The sequence below is a fragment of the Amblyraja radiata genome, chromosome 1 (assembly GCF_010909765.2).
Source record: "Amblyraja radiata isolate CabotCenter1 chromosome 1, sAmbRad1.1.pri, whole genome shotgun sequence".
NCBI lineage: Eukaryota > Metazoa > Chordata > Chondrichthyes > Rajiformes > Rajidae > Amblyraja > Amblyraja radiata.
The window spans coordinates 119,607,996-119,622,513 of NC_045956.1; the positions used below are offsets into that span (position 1 = coordinate 119,607,996).

The 14,518-nt window shown below is 42.5% G+C and overlaps 1 protein-coding gene across 1 annotated transcript in view; it reads left to right on the forward strand.

Moving 5' to 3' along the window:
* The first annotated feature begins 3,770 nt into the window (after positions 1 to 3,770).
* Positions 3,771 to 14,518, forward strand: part of adamts6 (ADAM metallopeptidase with thrombospondin type 1 motif 6) — a 258,203-nt gene continuing 247,455 nt past the window's right edge. Inside the window, exons 1-4 of the mRNA XM_033029876.1 lie at positions 3,771 to 4,182; positions 10,267 to 10,629; positions 11,350 to 11,717; positions 12,746 to 12,917. Of these exons, the coding sequence (XP_032885767.1) occupies positions 10,533 to 10,629; positions 11,350 to 11,717; positions 12,746 to 12,917 (637 nt within the window). The 5' untranslated portion in view covers positions 3,771 to 4,182; positions 10,267 to 10,532. The remainder of the gene's footprint in view (positions 4,183 to 10,266; positions 10,630 to 11,349; positions 11,718 to 12,745; positions 12,918 to 14,518) is intronic.

A 14,518-nucleotide genomic window follows, 5' to 3' on the forward strand; every position in this document is an offset into this window, starting at 1 on the left:
TACAGGGTGAGTGAGGGCTGCACATTCGGTGGGGACGATATTGGACTGGATAAAAGGAGTGATGAAATCAAAATGGTTAATATTGTGGATATTGAGCTGAAAAGGCTGAAGGTAGAAGGCCGACTGGAGGAATCCATTCCCACCACTGATGTAACTTGACACACTGAGTTCCTCCAACACTTTGTTTCTTGCTCAAGATTCCATTATCTGCCGTTTCTTGTGGCTGCAAAGTAATTGAGAAAAGAGACTAAAAACATTATATCTTATGTGATGTAAGATAACATCTGGCCATCCAGATTTGTTTTTGTTTTAGTTTCAAGACTTATTTCTTAAAATTATTATTTTTCCACATGATGCGAAAAGAAAACTGAAAGACAAATCAGATTTAAGCTGCTAAAGCGCAGAAGAGCTCGATATGATGACGGGCTCTGAATTTGTTGGGGTGTGGGCATGGGGATACACAGGTAAGGTCTCTGCTGTGGACCGTTCAGCATTGGAGATTGGCCAAGGGGATGGTGACTACATGACAGGGGTTGGAGCTGGGGTCAGACACAGGGTCTGAGGAAGACAGAGAGGGGCAGGGGTCTGAGGAGAAATAAAGTGGAGGGAGGAGGGATCTCAGAGAAGAGAGGGATGTGTGTGCTGGTGTAGCAGTGGGGGATAGAGGAAGTGGCGTGGTTACTGTTAGAAGTGCAGTGGGATCAGGGTGTTAGTATGAAGGGTTCTGGCCTGTGAGGGGCCAGGAAAACTTTAACATTTGGCACTGCTGCCCTGGAAATGGACTGCATTGGTGCTGCCTCCTGCACAAGTGCAGAGCTTATAGATTTAATTGATATTACTGCTAATATCCATCCTGCCCTCAAATTCACTTGAACCATCTCTGAAATCGCTCCACTTCTCAATCTCTCTGTCTCCATCACAGAGGACAGTCTATTAACTGATGTCTAATACCAATCCACTGACTCCTGCAGTACATTAAGTACACTTCCTCCCACCCTCTTGTGAGGCCACCACCATTAGTCAAAATATCTCCATTTCTGCCACATCTGCTTCCAAGATGAGGCTTTCCATTTTCAGACATCCGAGATGTCCTTTTCCTTCAATATAAGTGGGCTGCTCCTTGCTGTTGTGGATGGATCCCTCACTCATATCTCTTCTGTGTCCTGCAATTCTGCTCTTGCTCCCCTCCCCCAGATGGCACAAAGATAGTTCCCCTGGCCCTCACTTTTCCTTCCAACAGCTTCCACATCCAACACTCTGATGTTTCTACTTATTTCAATGGGATCCCATCACCAGTCACCTGTCCCCACCCCTTTCTGCTTTCCGTAGTGACCACTCTCTCTACCGTTGCTTGGTTTGTTTATCTCCTCTGACCCAAGCCATCTATCTCCTCCCCAGGCACGTTCCCCTGCTACTGCAGATGTAACACCTGCCCCTACAACTGCTCTGTCACTTTTATCCAGGGACCCCAGCAGCCTTTCCAGTTAGAACAGTACAGTGAAAAGAAAAGGGCCTTAAAATGCCTGTGCTAAACATAATCCCTAGACCATCTCGTATCTACCTGTACACAATCCATATCCCACCATTCCGTGCATACCCATATGCCAATCCAAAAGTCTTTAAAATGTCACTTTTGTATTTACCTCAACAACCACCCCCAGCAGCATGTTCGAGTTGAGGCTGAGGTTCACGTGCACCTCTTACAACTTCGTCTATCTGTGTAGGCTCTTTTACATCGATGAGGCCAAGCGTAGACGAGGCAATTGTTTTGCTGAACACTTGTGGCTAAACATTCTAACTCCCCTTCCCACACTGACCTTTCTTTCCCTGGCCTCCTCGATTGCCAGAGTTATGCCACAAACAAACTGGAGGAACAGTACCTAATAATCCGCTTGGGTAGATTACGACCTAATGGTATGAGCTCTGATTTCTCTCAATTTCAAGTAAAAACTCCCATCCCCTTTATATTTCCCCTTCCCCAAATCAGATGTACAGGCTGTTTCGGAAGCTGCTAAGATTAACTCGCTACTCGCAGTCGTTTTTCTATGTTTCTATGTTTAAGACATGAAACAGACAAACGAAGTTCAAAGGGTACAATATTATTGTACAATATTGTTTGGAACTGCGTTGTGAATTGCCTTTTGATGTAATATTGAAAGTTACATCAGCATCCACTGATGTAACAGTTTCAGCACATCTCATGACAACATCGTTGCTGCCCACAATGCATAGATGACTATGATCGCGGCGGCAGATACCTGCACAACTACTGGTGCTCCCATGTACCGCCCACTTTAATGCTTATATCTATTTAGAGGTGTTGGATACTGTGTATTAACTGGAACCAATCCAATTAAGTACACAATCTGTTCGTGAATACTTCTTCGAAATGGTTAGATTACAATGGCTAAAATCAGCAGTCTGCCTTTACTCATTTATTTCGTGTTTTAAAAAAAAGTTAAATCTAAACTTATAGTGATGCTGAGAAGAACATCCATTTTATGTTTCACCATTTATTTTTATTTTCAAATCTATCTTTCGGGATCTGCACGCTATAATTGCCCAATGTCGTTTTAACCTTCAATTGTAAACCAGAAGTACACCACAGCTCGATTGAACATTCTGCCAAGTTTGTGAGACATTTCATTTGCGCGGGTTCTTTGATATTGCAGTCAGTTAGAACGGGAAGGGCAGACCTGATTTACACCCAGCATGTCGCACAATATCGACCAATCCAGCTTCCTGTCAGTAATTCGCGTTTTGGAACTCAACAATAGTTGCGAGAGACTGCAATTTACCCAACCATGTACTGGGTGTCAGTGTGGAATGCGCAAATTCGGTTCGTGCTAGACGTCCTTAAAAGAGTGCAAATCCCTCCACGCTAGGTTATATTTAAAATCCTTTTTTAAGGATAGAGGATCTAAGCAATTCCTTCCTAATTTTTGAGCGGCTTCCTTGTAACATGAGCGTAAATGCTGCGTTTTTGGCAGGTGATATATCGAGGCAATCGTTTAACCGCTCTCCTATTAATAAACGCAGATATTATTCTGTACGATATAAATTACGAGAGAGCGAGCTAATTATATCACCGGTGTGTAAAAGTCCAACCTAAAAATGCTGTAATGGTTTGGGGTTGTTTAGAGTTTATCATAGCACTAATACTGGGAGGTAACAACTTAACTCAACTTTCAATCCATTCTAATGTAAGTCATGCAAGTCAAGAGCTTTTGTGACGAATGACAACGCTGATTGAATTCTACCATTGAATGCTGTTGAACTTTATTTTACAGATCTAAACTATAATAGATTAACTTGATGCACCCAAAATTGAAAAAACATAATCCTAATGGGGGACACTTTCACAACAAGGAAACGATGCCAGTGATAATCTCTAGACGAATAGCAATCTCACATACTCCCCTCCATAAAATTACTGTTAAGTTGACGGTGCGTTTCCGACGTGTGCTTTGTTTCCCCATGTTGAACTGAAGAAGAGGAATACCCTTAGTCAGCAAAGTTCGATGCACTATTACTATTAAAAAGGAGAGGGACACGAGCTGGACAATCGCTCTTTTCTTACTTCACTGTGAGAGTGCAGATCTTTTTTTTTGAAGATTGCTTTGGGCTGGTCTCCCCGATGCCAGTTCCACCCTGACTGGACCCCTCCGTCCCCCTCCCCTTCACGTGATCCGCGGCACATGCGCGCAAAACCGGGCCGTGGAAAAAAAAAGTGCTTGTGCATTTTTTCACTGACGTAAGTACGCTGTGGCGCTCACACCGGATTGCCAGATTGCAAGTCTAAACTTGGCTGAAGGCCGGTAGCCAGATCGTGCTGTTTTAAATACTTTGTTGTATTGCCTGCCTGCCTGCCTTTGCAACTGTCCCATAGAGCTTTGTACGAACTCAGCTGCCCGGGAGAGGAGTCAGTGGGGGAAAAAAAATCTATGTTGCTTGGTGGTAGCTGATTGCATCCCAGTTTCTGCCAAGTCAGTAACTTCAGTAATCTCCCCCCGCCCCCCACCCCCTACCTCCCTCCACCCCCTCCAAACTGCAGGATTCTGTTCTGGATGAAAATAACTTGTGGTTTCGAGAGAGTAGAATTGGTTGGTGCGGATCGCCAGTGTGCACGGTCTATTGTTTGAAAGCTGCACTTAAAACCTTCCCAGAATGAAGATGAAAACGGTAAAGGCTATTAGTACAATTTTTCAGACCCCTTTGTTTATCTTAAAGTGTTGATTTACTGCTGAAGCTCACTGCGAGTTGCATTGTAAATTAATGGGTTTGGACACTGAAACATTTTCAATTCTTTCACTTTTTGGGTGAAGTGAACTGCACTAAAGAAATCGTTTAATTTTGTCTTGTGATTATATGTTTGAAGCCCTAATTTGGCAGATTACCTCCTGGTGCATTTTAAATAGGATGGCTAAATTTCGCGTATGGGTTCAGGAGAGCAACGAGCGCTGTGCAAAGTGGTGTTATTTGATTTAATCTGTACCTCGCGTGGTGTATGAGGGTTCCTTTTAAGGATGCCTCCATCCAATTAATCGAATGTGGTAAGGGTAAAGTAAATATCCAATTATGTATTTAAAACTGAAATAATGCTGGAAAGTGTGCAAGAAGGTATAGTCTTTCCAGCTCTTTCATTGTTGCAAAGACACTTATTTTCACTTGAGCTGCCGGTGTAATGTATTTGGGCCAAATGCCAACTTGTCTGGGTCACACACGCGTTTTATCCAAATAGATTTGTGCTGCTGTCTGGGAATGGGCTGCTGAATGTTACTTTATATCGACCGTATGGAGCCTATTCCTGTTCCCCTTATGTTTGAAATGTTATAACTTTCTCTCATTTTTGACGCCGAAGCGCCGACGTTGGAGACCAGCTGTGCGCTGTGTTTTTGTAGTGTCTAGCCTTTTCGTAGCTCCTTCACTGAAAAAAAAAAATGGGATTGTCCAGCAGAAATCTGACAGCTCCTGGAAAACTTGGCACTACGCAAGAAACACAGTACAGGTTATAAAGCCAAACCTTGCTCTGGTGACGTCTGCAAAGTTTGGTTTTCTTTCCAGAGTCTGGCCGTGGTGTGATTTCCGTCCCAAATTTGATAAAAAGCTAATATCCTTACATCGGGGTCATTTGTGGGTTTTTTTTAATATGAAAGAAGAAAGTAATTTTCTTATTGTGCTGAATACTTATGCAAGTTGCGGGACTTTAAAAACAATCTCTTCACTGTAATGGTAATCATTCAATACCAGGCAGGAGCAGCTCTACAACTGCTTTTCAGCGGGGAACCGCAGACTTTATATCCTCTGCCTCGGCCATTGCCCCTCCCCCTTCACTCCATAGCAACCCCCGCATGCCACTTGTACCACCGCTTCTCTCTGTAAGTTTATGGTGCGCTCTCATCTTAAATCTCAAATTATATTCACGTTTCATATTTCGGGAAGGGCGAGGGTGGGGGCGAGGGTTTCCAGTGTGCATGTCTATTTAGATAATAGGATGATTATGTGTTGATTTGGTCAGCGTTAACTGTTATTCTTGATCCTCAGTCCCTACAAGCGGTAGGCGATAAATGGTTTACAAATCAAGAACAACGGGCGTTTGTAGATAAACTATTCACTCCATAATCCATTCCTAATTTCTTAAAATTCGTTGTGATTTTGACGTTGACGACCACGAACCAACACTCCCGCATTGATTTGCAACTCTGTTGCAGTTTCATCCTAAACATCAGCTGTTATGATGTGCCAATGAGGTGTGATCTAGATATTCTGACAGTAGAAGTTGCCCCTCCTCCCATGCCCCGCCTCTATCATTTTCAAAAATATGTGACTTTAAATATGGATCATGCGGAATTGAGCCCAGGCTTCATGCCAGGTCTGGTGAGTACGAGTCTCTCTCTGCCAGTGCTCCGCAAACCAGGCAGCATCCGCCGAAAGGAAATGAGAGTTAAGGTTTCAGGCGGAAGACTACTCGGCACAATCTGTAACCTCACCTCTCTCTTTCCACAGACGCTGCCCGACTTGTTGAATGTTTCTAGGACTCTAGGTTTTGACTATGTGATTTCTAGCATCTGCTATTTTTGTTTTGATTTTCAGACTTTGCGAATTATTTATTCTCCCGCTTCCATTCACCGCGAGATGCTGCTGAATCTCACCATCCCCGTCGTCCTCCCCTAGTGGACCTAATCAAATCTCCGCAGACATCTCTCTCTCTCTCTCGTTCAGTCCCTGGAATCTGCCGGTATCGTCCTGAGGTGTCCTTTGCCTGTTGCACTGGGCTGGCTTTGTGCTGGTGAGCGGCTGGCCCAGTCCACTATCCAAGGCTCCACGTCTGCTGAGACAAGGAACTGCAGATGCTGGTTAATAATAGGGGACTATTATTACTTAGGAGACCTAAAGAGCAACCTCTGGTGACCTTGCCCGCCACTCAAAAAAAATAATCAAGGTCAAGGTGACCCTGCAACCTCCTACCACGCATATTTTGAAAACCTTCCTCGACAATGAAGAAAACCGGCTTCGACTAGACCTGCGACAAAAAAATTATCGATTTTGTAAACGGCAAACTATTTTTAGTCGAGGCCGGTTTTAAACATGAAAAAAATAGCAGCAACCTAGATGAAGCCTCGACAGCGCGGAAACCACTTTCGACCATTAGGGAGAGTGACCAAAACCTCCAGTGACCTCATGGAAACCTTGGGTGGCGGGCAAGGTCACCAGAGGTTGCTGTTTAGGTCTCCTACGTGGGACAGGGGCTTAACTTAGCAGGTCCGCTAGCATCTCTGGAGAACGCAATTAGGTAACATTTAAAGTTTCAAACCTTCGTCATACTGGTCTGAAGAAGGGACTGGACCTGAAATGTCACCTATCCATCTTCACCAGAGATGCTGCCAGAGTTACTCCAGCACTTTGTGTCCTTTTGTGTTTCACATTTGTTTACGGTTTCCCTGATATTTCTGTTCTCCTGGTGCTGCTCTAAAGCTCTGGGCATATATTTTCCTCAATCCTTTGCTACTTTTCCTATATAATTTCTCCCTTCTCCATGTTGTTTTGCTTTAGCGTTACTCCCCTTGTCCTCCCATGTTCCCATCCTTTTCCATTTTTCACCTGTCCTTTGTTCTAACCTGAATGCACCTGTTGCCTTGCTTTTGTTCTTCTTGGTCCAAAAATTCCCTTGATATTCTGAATGGGTTCTTTTCTCTCCCTTTTATTCTTTGGTACTTACTGTTTTTCTTTGTTGCAGTTTCACAATTGCACTCCATTTCCTTAAACAGATTTCCCCTCCCCTTTAACCACCCCTATTGTTCATTCATTACTTCCCACAGTCTTTTTAGCTTTGTCATATTCTTTCAAGTGATCCCCTCCATTAGCTTCTCTGTCCCCTATTGTTGACTGATTCCACTGCTCACACATTTACTCTCCCAATAAAAACAGAAAATGATGGAAATTTTCAACAGATCATGTTGTATTTGTGGACGAAAACACATGGTTAAGAATTTAGTCCAATGATATTTCATCAGGGCTGGAGATAAAGAGATAAAGCAAGTTGTAAGATGCTAATGACTGAAGGAAGTGAGACAGTAGGTTCATGATAGGCTGAAAGACATGAGAGTTTAAATGGTAATAAGGATGATAATAGTCTGGATAAATAAGTTGAGAACCTGAAAGGAAAATGTAAATGGAATAGCTAAATCACAGTCTTGAGTCTGGAAGGATATAATAGGCCCAGTGGACAGAAGAGGTGCAGTACTAAAGCTTATAGTGAACATCAATGGATCAGCACAGAGAACTAAGAAGTCAAAGCATGAAGGACATGGAATTTGGAAGAGACTAGGTGGTTTGAACTAAGCTTGCCATAAAAGTGATCAGTTAATTTTCATTTTGTCTCCTCAAAATAGAAGAGACCAAGTTTTGACCAGCAAGTCCAGTATGCTAAAATGAAATATGTATGAGTTCACCTGAAAAAGCTTTGGATGTGGGAAGGAGGAAATTAAGAGGAATGTTGCAACTTCTATGTTGGCACAGGAGAGTGCTGTAGGAAGAAGTTGTACTACTCGTGATTCAGGAAGTTAAGGAGGTAATGGTCCCTTGGAATAACAGCATAAAATGCTGGAAATTCTCAGCTGATCAGGCTGTGTTGTGCAGAGAGAAATAGCTGACATTTCACGTTGATGACTTTTCATCAATGAAAACCTCTCTTTCCACACAGGCTACCTGACCAGGTGAGTATTTCCAGTATTTTCATCTCAGATTTCATCTGCAGTTTTTGTTGCTTTTTCAGGTATTTTGGAATATTGGAAGGAAATAGGAGGATGTGTTTTGTGATGGTAAAGAATGATCTTTCAAATGTGAATGCTGGTGGGGTGGAAGCACATGGCTTTGGCAGAGAAGCAAGGATGAGTGCAGAGTTGTAAAAAACTGGCATAGTAGAAAATTGAAAAAAGACCACGTAAAACATGACCCCTATCACTAGTGTCCTTTAAGGTACTATATATTTTTTTAAAAGCTGAATATTGGATAGATATGTGAGAGTTGAAAGGAGGATAGGTGAAGGATTTGCAGAAAGAGGATAGTGTGTAGGGAGATAATGGGAGTATAGAAGAGGGATATGTAAACTTCTCATCCTCCTAATCTTTGGTGTTATTCTATTGTCCAAGCCTTTCTCCATCCCCCTCTCCAATGTTCTCAATTTCTGTTCTCCACTCATCATTCTGTTCCCCCACTCAAGATGATATTTCTATTTGTTCACCTTCCCCTGTCTTCCAACCCAGGTTCTATGCATTGGACTCTTTCTACTCTCTGTTCATTCCATCCTCTCCTTGCACATTGCCTTGCTTACTTTGCTCTCTTCTGTTTCCAAACCCCCTCCTTCAAACTTTCTCCAAACTTTCTGCTTACCCTTCCTCCTTTTATTCTATTTTCTTCACATTGTTCTGTTCTGTCTTGTTCCATCCGCTCACTTCCCCTTTTTCTTTTCCACCTTATCCATCCATTATCCCAATGTCACTGCCAACTCCCCCCCCCCCCTCCTTTCCCATCTTCCCAGTTGCCTCTACCTTTGATTCTTATCTTGTTTCCTTAACTTTCCATTCCTCTCTCCAATCCTTTCTCCAACCTACCCTTTCTAACTTTCCCTCACCCTCCAAACTAATCCTGTTCATCTTGTATCCATCACCGTCTATGTACTGGCTAATTGTCTTTCTCTCTCCTCGCCCCCCTCCCGTCCAACCTCCATCCTGTCTGATGCTCCAGCCTTTCCCCTCCATACCAAACTGTTTCTTGATTTTAGCCCTCTTCCTCCAGATTCTCCTAATTCCTTCTCTCTTACATCTCACCTCCCTCCTAGCTGTAAACCTCCCCCTCTTAATCTCTTCATCCTCCCAACCACCCCCTCCTTGATCACCCTTTCCATTCCAACTCCCCTGCTCCTTTCCATTTTAGTTCTTCACATCTGCTTCCACCTTCTCTCTATTTTATTCCCATTCTCCTATGGCTTGGTGGTATTTATGTGTAGTATTGTCTGATTTGATTGGATAGCATGCAAAACAATGCTTTTCACTGTAGCTCGGAACACGTGACAATAATAATAATAAACCTACCTATACATGGAGGCAGTTAACGTGAAGCAGATGGTTGGCGATAAGCAGGCTCCGCCTAGCAACAAGCGAGGAGGGGCTGGTGGTGGCCTCGGCTTCTCCACCCGATGTTCCACCTTTCATTCGCTTCCTTGCCTGTTGGACCATTGAGGTCGGACTCGAGGTTACCAGGGAAGCCGACGAGTTTGGGGAAAACGCTGCTCTGGGACTTTTAAGTGCAGAAAAAAAGCTTTTGGATTCGCTGGGAAGTCAGACAGGAGTGCTCGGAAGAACGAGGTAGTTCGCTGCCTAGGCTGACGAGTTTTCCTTTAGATTAGAAAGGCACACAAGTCATACCGCTCCTTCTGGCTAGAAATCGGATGTTTAGATGTCAACTCTGCCAGGGGCTTTGTTTGGAAGTCAGCAAACCCGGGGCTTTTGAGAGGGAGGTATATGCATTCCCTCCCTCATGTGCTCTGCATTCCAGCCCTCTGCAACATCACGTTGTCAGCAGTAACGGTGCATTCATTGATTTCATTTTATATTTTATTTTAAACAAACAGTGAAATGAAACCTATTTGCGATTAAATGAAACCTATTTGCAACCTGATTAAAGTAAATTGTTTGCTTGCTGGCTCGCCAGGTACAAGTGGAGAGGCAGCGGACTAATGGTGTGTGTTTCTCCCCCTCTCTGCAGGCAGGCGGATGACTGAGTGTCGGTGCTGAGGGTCTGGCGCTTTGCGGCTGCCTGGTTTAGGGCGCGGCGATGAGCGGGCACGCGGGCTGGTGCAGGGGCCGCCAGGCCATTCGGCGCTGAGGCGCCGCAGCCGCCGCCACCGCCACCATCGCCGCCGCAACAGCAGCAGCAGCACGGACCCCATGGGTTTGTCACGGTGCGCTTCTGGAGTCGAAGAAACCGTCTAGCGCAAAGGTAGCCACACACAGCTTTTGGTTCACTGAATTATGGAAATTTTGTGGAAGACGGTGACTTGGATTTTGAGCCTAGTCATGGCCGCTTCGGAATTTGACAGTGACACAAGGCTTTCTTACAGTTCTCAAGGTAGGATAATCTCAGCATGACCGCATACACCGTAGAGTAGCGCCACATCACCACGCTTTAAAGCACAGATTGCCTCCCATTGGCTATTGTTGGGCCACATTCATTCTCGCAACTATATTTGTCTCAGATACAACAACGTTTGACCGATTGCGACAGCACGATTTAAACATTAAGCCTATTGCGCTGCATTGGGTGTGATTGGCTTTGGATGAGCCCTTCCGATGACAGCCCCGTTATATATAAAGTATGCAAGCCAGGATTGGCAGAAAATAGCTCATATAATCCAAAGCAAACGAGGTCCAGGTTTAATGCTTTGTATATGACAGAAATGTGCATAAACTTGCGTTACCGATATTGGCAGAATCCGCATATTGCATTTGATGTGTTCACGGTAGATTTGTACCAGATCTTGCAGTTTACAAGTTGTTACTGGGTGACACTTTTCACGGAATGGTACTGCGGACTATTTCTTGCATGTCTGGTAATTTGGTCATCTCTGAATTTAATGTACTTAAGATGTTTACACATATTCTATTAATGTTGGATTGTAAAATGATATTGCTTAGTTTAGCATCGCTGCTGTTTTGAAAATACTTGATAGCCACTTCCCTTTAATTTAGCTGGAATGAATTTTGACTCCGATTTTAGTGGTACTTTGTCATGTCCTTTTTTTTCCTTCCACGCCTGTTTCCTGCATCTTTCCATCTTGTGATTTCAAAGAGGAATTCCTTTCTTACCTTGAACATTATCAGCTAACGGTTCCTGTCCGAGTGGACCATAACGGAGATTTCCTGAACGACAGCGGCGGGAACAACTATAAGCATTCGAGGCGAAGGAGAAGTTCGGATGTTCCACCCCGAGATCCAACCGATACTAAATTATTTTACAGGCTGTCCGCCTATGGAAAGCACTTTCATTTAAACTTAAGTTTAAACACTAAATTAATCTCCAGACATTTTATCGTAGAATATTGGGGGATTGATGGTCCACAATGGAAACACGATTTTATTGATAACTGCTATTACGTGGGATATGTAAAACATGAGCACAGCACTACACAAGTGGCTTTAAGCAACTGCAATGGCCTGGTGAGTAGAACATTCAGCTTGATTTTCCAATTTGGGATGTTGTTTTAATCCTCTCTTTATTTTGTTTTGTAAAGTATAAACTGTTATCAGCATCTGCCTGAAATTTGAACTGCACCGACATAATAGTTGCAGGAGTGGAAACTCAAGCAGCTGCCCCGCTGTAGGATGCACATGGCTAATTTGCATATGATCCACCGCAGTGGGAAGGGTAGCCAGCTCTTAAAGAGGCAGGACCCTTTCACTGGCCTCTGCAGACGGAATGTTATTCAGAAGCACGTAGAATATCGAAACTCCCGTGCAGCGTTCCAAAGTACAGTTTTCTGTAAAATGCTTCATGCAGTTCCCATAGTTTAATTAAACAAGATATTTATTTGTGCTGTTGTGAGAATAGTTAGAAACTTAACTAGCTTCTTGTTTCGTGTTTACAAATTATGTTTATCTTGCCATAATAGAGATAGCCACTGTAAGGGAACAATATGCTTCTGCTAACTTAGAAGGAATATAAACTCCATAGTTTTGTTGCATAGATGGTGACTCTTTTTTTTTTTTAGCAATTTAACTACCTTTTCTTTGGTTTTGAATTTGGTTTAGATGTAAATTACTTTTGCAAATACCTAGTTGGTAGATTTACTTAAAAGTACTAAAATACACTGGAATCCCCATTTTTGGAAGAAAACAGTTTGAAGAACGATTAACAACCAGAGAATTGCAGTGTAACCCCTCCGCAAAAATATCCAGAGGAATAACAAAGTGACCCACGAAAGCAATGTATTGAAAGAAAATGGAGCTTTTAATTATTCAGATGATTATTTTACCTTTTTAGATAATATTGCCAAGTAATTGTTGTAAATATATAATTAATAATTTTGTTATTTAATCTTAAAATACAAGTTCAAAGTTTGGAAAACATAATGTGCACAGTTCAGGTACATTTCTATTCTAGGAATGTTTTGGTTTGATCTTTTGGCCCTAATTAAAAAGGATGAATTCTTGCATGCAGTAATGATAATTTGTTTTGTTTTCCGAAGCATGGTGTTATTGTAACAGAAGAGGATCAGTATTTCATTGAGCCATTACAGAATATATCTATGGACTATAACAGTGACTTTACATATGGCAAAGGCCACCCTCATGTTGTTTACAAGCGTTCCTCCATTCGACCAAGACATCATACCAACATGTCAAAGTGTGGAGTTCCAGGTAATTTACTTGACATTGTAACATATTATATAAATGTCATCAGTTTCCTTCTTATGAAATGAGTGCTCAGTGTGTAGATTTATGAAGCTGCAAAACTGACAAACCCACATGGTTAATTGCTAATGCGGTGCAAAAGCTTTATGACTTTTTTTCATTGCTTTTGATATATTGTAGTGGATTATTTTAATGCACTTGATGATGACGGAGATAAATTTGTTGTTTGAGAGGTTTTTAGAATGCTCCTAGCCACATGGTGCTGGAAGATGCTCAAAGTAATGTGGTGTTGATTACTACTCTCAACTCTGGGATGGAAGTTTGTAGATTCAAGTCTCATTCTAGAGCTGTGAGCCAAAAGGCTATACTGGCATAATTACGAAGTACTTGGGAAGTGCTGCACTTTTCGGGATTTATCCTCAGTAACTAAGCTGGCATTTATAACTTAATCATTGCCTCCAAAATGGACCGGCTGGAAATTGTTAGATGCATGACAAAGTGATGTTGTGCCAGTTTAGTATGAATCACTCGGGCTGCTTTATGACGTTCAAGGCCTTGCATGACTAAACAAAATAATTTACCCCATTGTTTGCCATGGCAGATGGTTGAGATCAACAACTTGGATGAGAATGAACATGGCATGATTAGTAAATTTGTAGATGACACTAAAGTCAGTGGTATTGTAGACAGTGAAGACGGTTAACCAAATATTACAGCAGGATCTTGATCCTGGGCAACTGGGCTGAGGAATGACAAATTAAGTGTAACGGTAGTGCCCTGGAAATGTTGTAGAGTGAATACAGGCACATAGTTCCCTGAAAGAGGGGTCACACTTAGATGGGGTTGTAAAGAATACCTTCGGTACATTGGCCTTTATCAGTCAGGGTATTGCGTATAGAAATTGAGACGTTATGTTACGGTTGTACAAGATGTTGATGAGGCTGAATTTGGAGTACTATGTCCATTTTTGATCGCCATGCTATAGGAAGGATGTCATTAAGCTGGAAAGGGTTGAGAGAAGATTTGTGAAGGCGTGGCCAGCATTTCAGTGCCTGAGCTATTGGGAGAAGTAGGGCACGCTCGTACTTTATTCCTTGATGTGTAAAGGCTGAAGGGTGATCTTATAGTTATTTGTAAAATAACAAAGGTAATAGATAGGATGAATATATATACAGAGTATTTTATCCAGAGTAGGAGAATCAAAAACTAATTATAGGTTTAAGGTTCGGGCAAGATTTAATATGAGCCTGAATGGCAACATTTTCACTCAGAGGGTAGTAGGCATATGGATCGCGTTGCTATAGGAGATAGTTGAGGCAGGTACTATAACAATAGTTAAAAGATCTTGAATAAGTATATGGATAGGAAAGGTTTAGAGGGATATGGGCCACATGCGGGCAAATGGGACTAGCTTAGATAGAGCATCTTGGTAGGCAGAGGTGAGTTGGGTTGAAGGGCCCGTTTTGTGACTCTATCACTGCATGACTCTTATCGTAGGGTAAGTATAATAAAGAACAGTCTGGGAATACGGGGAGTGAAAGATGCTAAGAACTGATGTTTGGTGAGAAGGTGATTATGAGATTATTAGTAGAAATAACCGAAGGAAA